This window comes from Formica exsecta, unplaced genomic scaffold (assembly GCF_003651465.1).
Source record: "Formica exsecta isolate Colony F162 unplaced genomic scaffold, ASM365146v1 scaffold59, whole genome shotgun sequence".
Classification (NCBI taxonomy): domain Eukaryota; kingdom Metazoa; phylum Arthropoda; class Insecta; order Hymenoptera; family Formicidae; genus Formica; species Formica exsecta.
The window spans coordinates 356685-362310 of record NW_021853174.1 but is presented as its reverse complement, the minus strand read 5'-3'; the positions used below and the strand labels follow the sequence as shown (position 1 = coordinate 362310).

The following is a 5626-nucleotide window of genomic DNA, read 5'->3' as shown; positions in this document are numbered from 1 at the left end:
ATCTTTTCTAAAATAATTATTTTTTAAAATAATTTCTGATATAAAATAAAAATTATATTAAAATAATATAAAATAATATACATAAAATTTTGTATGAAACTATATAAAATGTTTCGGAGAAATAAAAGCTCGTTTTGACACGAAACGCGGCGCGCAAAAGATCGCGGCATCAACGGGTTTATATTATGTCGCCTGCGTCTGATCTATTTGCCGAAATTCTCACGAGAAGCCTCGTGCGTCAGCTAAAATCGTATATTCGCGACAAGTGCGGAATATTGATCTCGTGAATATTTTAAGGCGTCGAACGTATACATATACACACACACACACACACGTTACGAACGCGGAAACCGATGTCACTGGGATCCCCATAGATTATTCCGCAGTGTGGCAAATGCGAGTGGCGTCGCACGCACATGTACAATGTATACGTTTTAGACTCGAAAGCGGGATCGAAAGTGACTGCTTGCATTTAATCGTGGCGTGGCAAAGATACTGAATTTATTCACGGAAAAATATAACCGCGCGCGCACAATTTTTCGTTAAATTGCGCAATATTTATTGATTGAAACGGTTACGTTGTATTTCATAACAGTCGCACATAATAATTAAAAAGGCGTTTCTCATGAGGACCCTCGTCAAAAAGAACGTACCTGTAGTTATTTTCGATAGTTTATAAAAAGAATTTTTTTTCTTACCGTATAATGCAAATCCACATATATATATATATTCATTTTTATAAAATAGAATGGATTCATCTTTTAACACATATTTATATATAATAGATTTAGAAAAGTATATTCTAAAACATTATATACACACAACTTTATAATAATATCGCCAAAAAAAAAAATATATATATATATATATATCCAGCGTTCTTAAATAAATAAATTCATATGTGTATTTATATGTATTTTTTTATATGTGTATTTGTTTACATGTTTAATCGACGCGTTGAGCTCGATATTTAAGATTCATGACATGCGATAATATACACGCGCGCAAATAGATTTTACAATATAAAAATAAGTAAACGTTAATCCTTTATTTATCAGTGATATATTTTTTTCGCGTCCAAAAGGAAACGACGCGAAAAGGAACTAACTTTATTCTGACGCTTGATTTTTCGTTATCATAAATCTCGCCATTTAAACAGACGCTGATTAATCGAGCGATTAATTTCGTAGAATCGTGATCGTTTTTCAAAACGTAAGGCATGTTACCTCGTTATCGTGCATCCGGCGGATTCTCTGGCATCCCCGATAGCATCGATCGCCGATCGTCGCATCCTCCGCGCTGATTCCGGAGCGAAATCCGTATTGAGCGCACTGGAGTATCCGGCCATCGTAGCTCCGATTCCCATAGAGCTCTCAAAGCACTATACCGACATATCCCTCGTGGATGAATTGGCCAGGTAACCAAAGAGGGAGAACCACTGGCGTGTGTACGTACGTTATGTATGTATAATATCCCGCGCACAAACAAACAAGCACCTCCTGCATCCACCCTTTATCCTTTAACGGCCGAAGAATACGTATGATCGGCGCGGGGTCAACTGTCACACGTGTTACACAGCACTCACTCTCGGCGCTCGAGAAGGAAAGAGTATGGGTTCTCGCGCGCCGTCGCTCGTTTCTCTTTCTTTAGAATCACGAGCCGTACGCAATCTTTAAAGATATATCCCCGATCCATTCGCGATACACGACAATACACACCACCGCCCCCGTCGTCGCGCTCTTTTTCGCACTCACACCAACATTACCGAACGCACCACTATAGTATGTCCACTTGACGCACGAGGCGATGGTATCGTCAGGACGAGATCGAAGCACCCACGGCCGCGAGTCCTCTCGGCGGCGCGCGTCGCTCACCCCGCGGCATCACGACATGTATATCTACCCGCGCGATATGCGATCGGTCGTCTCGGGGATTGTAATCTGACGAGCGCGAGCGCGACGTCCCTTCCGCGGCACGATTAGACTCTTCCGTGTAACCCGGATCGTGACCGAATTCACTCGAATCGAGAGAAGAAGAGAGAGGGAGAGAGAGAGAAAGAGAGAGAGAGAGAGAGAGAGAGAAAAGGAACGCGCGCGCTACTCAACGTCGCTGACGTTTCGTCGGGTAAGGATGGCTTGATGATGGGGATGAAACGAGATCGGGATTCTCGCGTCGCGTTCTTCGCATCCGACCCGCACGGCAGACAGCACGATACTACCGACGGTCCCTACGCTCGCGTAATTCCATCCCCACTCCTCGCCGCCTGCCAGGCTACCCCCACCAGCGGCGCCGTTGCTACACGCGTCCCTTACCCCCTCCACGATAATGGGCACGCACCGAGAGCTATCCGGAGCGTGACACACGCTTACGTATCTGGTGGGGGATACGGTCGCGTGGCGGCGGCCCGTCTCGGTGGGGATGCGAGAGCGAGATGCGAAGTTGGCGGCGGTAGCGGTGGCGGCGGCGGCGGCGTCTGACGACGCATGCGCACGGCCACGCGCCGTACGTCGTACGTCGTACGTCGCCGCCGCCGCCGCCACCGCTGCCACCGCCATTACCGCTCTCGTCGTCGCTCGTCGTTCCAACGCGTAGATGCACCCGTAGAGGCCCTCGTGAAAATCTACGGTAAGTGCGTGCGTACAACGAAGGCCGCGAGAGAGTGCAGGGACCTCTCGGCGGCGATGCTGCTCTCCTACCTTCTCCTGTCTCCGCGACGAGGAGATGCTGGGCTTAAACGCAGCTACGTGACTTCTGTCCGGCCCTGAGGCGGGAGAGAGACAGAGAGGGCATTACGGGGCGAATTACACGGCGCATCGGAAAAGAATCCGTGCGACTTTCTCGGAATTTTACTGCGGGAAAGATTATGAGTTATCGTACGGTATAAAGTGTAATAATACCGCCGTATACCGGCGAAATGCCATCGCGATATACGCGAAAATACGTACGCTATATACCAGGCGTCGTTTGCAGTTTCCTGCACTCTTCTTTAACAGTTTTTAACGCGAGAATTTATCATTATCTCTTTTTATATTTGCGACACAGCTATAAGCGTCACGAATGTTCACATCTAAAAGACCACGTATTATTTTTTTGATAGCCTCGAATCAATATTTATCAATCGCATACGCATTTCCCTTGTTTAAATAAAGCGCTAGTAATTATAAATTAGACATTCGTGGTATTCAGCCGCGTCCATTGATGTTGTTACATTGTTGTACAATTATTCGGAACGTTATGATATTAAATTCGCCGCGTTTAAATATTTAACGTTCGTGGCATTTGACTTGAATGGAATTTCAATCTCGCTTCATATTTAAATACATATCGTGTTATAAATACGTCGAGTCGAGTCGCGCGAGAGAGCGATTTTCGAGAACTCGCGTCGAAGGTAAGACGGGACGAGAGAGACGAGGACGAGGCATCTATTTACAGAGCGTCCGCTCATTTATCGCGCAGGAAATGCACACGTATGTGCATATATGCGCCAAGGAGGTTGGCGGAGGTTGCAAAGGAATGAATCCAGAGAAAGAGATGGCGGTGCGAGCTTAATACAATGCTTCCTCATCTTAACCTCTTCAGAGATATTGACACATATGTGTATATACTTTTAGTTTTAGTATATGAAATTCTTTCACGAATAATTACTCTTAACGCACAATAGCCACCATATTTGCATTATTACATTTTTTTTTTTTTATATAGTTATTTATATATATTTTATATATATAATTTTTTTCCGACTTTAATAAATCAATCTCTGAAAACACTAAACTTCTTGTGAAATTATATCCAATATAAAATAGAATAGAGAAATAAAATGAATTCTCGTCCACGATACGTTCGGTAACTCTTTCGCAAAAAAAAAAAAAAAAAAAAAAAAAAAATATCAGAATCGTATATTGCGGTTCGATTTCTATGGGTTTAACGCATAGTTGACATGCATGTCATTCCGAAAAAAATATAGCTACATTTTACACATACTTTTTCACGTAACACCGCTCTTTTGTATCTCAATATATTTCTTTGTAATATAACAAAATGCATCGCCGATTTTTTTTTTGGCGTTGAAAAAAGGAAGACAGAAGCATTATACACGCAAATTTGCAATCAGTTTTTACGTTTAACTGCTAAACGAAACGGTCATTAACATTTGCGTTAAGAAGCACCGTTATTAAGCCAATTCAATCACGAGGATAATTCCGTGTAAATCTTTTAGACGTTTAATAAAGAATTTTGAGCACGAAGCAATATATATAGAGTGAGAAGAGGTGGCGTGTCTTACTCGACGCCGCCGACAATGATAACGGAACACGACAGCGTCGGCTATTACGTGCCTCCTCGAGAAAATATCGCATCGTGATCCCGAAAGTCTCCCATTGAAATTTTAATTTTGTATATCGTGCTAACGACGCGCGTGTGGGTAGGCGTGCTCACATGTATATTCTATACATCGAACTTTCTCGTTCTGCGAGAAATGCAAGTGATACGGCTTGCCCATTGACACCACCGCGAACTTAAACTTCAAAGTTTTTTTATGAATTCTCATAAGAGATCAAAAAAGATTAGCTAAGGATGCCTACCTTTTCGAATTCTTTTTCCTGTACTCCTAATTTCTTTAGCAATCTATCCTTCATTTTTTGAAAAGGTTCACCCTATAAAGTACAGCGTTACAATTATTAAAATGCATCGTGTGTTATATATATATATATATATATATATATATATATGTACGTTTAAATTATTCATTAAGATATATCCATTCGACTCCCCTTCGCGCACGATTGATCAAGATTTTATCGCATATCGACGATGCACCATGCTATCTTGATAAGCGCGATATTCGTCGAATAAAAATGCCGATCGATTGATGAGATTTATTAGTTTTTTTATTCATTTATTTTTTTTTTTTTTTATAAGAAAATGTGAACACTACATTATACGATATATGGCTGAAAATTTTAATTTATCCGTCTCAAGTCACAAACCGCAAGTCGCATCATCGGCGAGTCTATTCCGTCAGATGTGTCACCGACTCGTGTCTGACGGAATGGACTAATAATTAATTTACTCGACTGAATAAATCACGCGCTGATTCTCACTTCAAACGTCGCCGCGCGACGACGCGGATCAGGAGCCATAGAGAAAGAATTATGAAAGGAAATGCGCGTATACGACATGACGCTCCTTCCATCGGGAAACTTGGCTGGAGAATTTGGGATATGGGCTGTGTGTGTAGTCTCGCGCGCGAGAGGAGGCATCTCATTCGACACCACAGACGGTAATAACGAGAGCGCCCGGCGGCGCGAGGCTACGTGCTTCCTCCGGAGAATATTAATCCGTAATGCTGAGCTCGGTCTGCTGAATCTTCTAGCTCCTCCTATATCAGATACGTAGAGGAAAGCAGGAGCGCGAGGGCTTCGTTTTCCTTACGAAAATCGAACCTTTACGGCAACGCAAATCTCACAGCCTGTTTCGAAATGATTTTTTTATCATCAATTTTTTTCGTCTGCTTCATTTGTACGAAAAACAAATTTTTTTCTTTTTACAATCGTTGATGTTACACATTTCCTTCCCCAGAAACGTGCGAAAATACGGAGATGAGAGTAAACGAAAAAAAAAAAAAAAA

The 5626-nt window shown here is 42.4% G+C and overlaps 1 protein-coding gene across 3 annotated transcripts in view; it reads right to left on the bottom strand.

The window, feature by feature from the left end:
- Positions 1–2235, bottom strand: part of LOC115242284 (irregular chiasm C-roughest protein) — a 140842-nt gene extending 138607 nt beyond the window's left edge. For 2 of the 3 annotated variants that reach the window (XM_029818464.1, XM_029818465.1), the window contains exon 1: positions 1227–2234. In XM_029818464.1, coding sequence (XP_029674324.1) covers positions 1227–1366 — 140 coding nt within the window. In that variant the 5' untranslated portion in view covers positions 1367–2234. Of the gene's footprint in view, positions 1–1226 lie in introns of all 3 variants that reach the window. The other variant, XM_029818466.1, reaches the window with a different exon arrangement.
- Positions 2236–5626: the final 3391 nt, after the last annotated feature.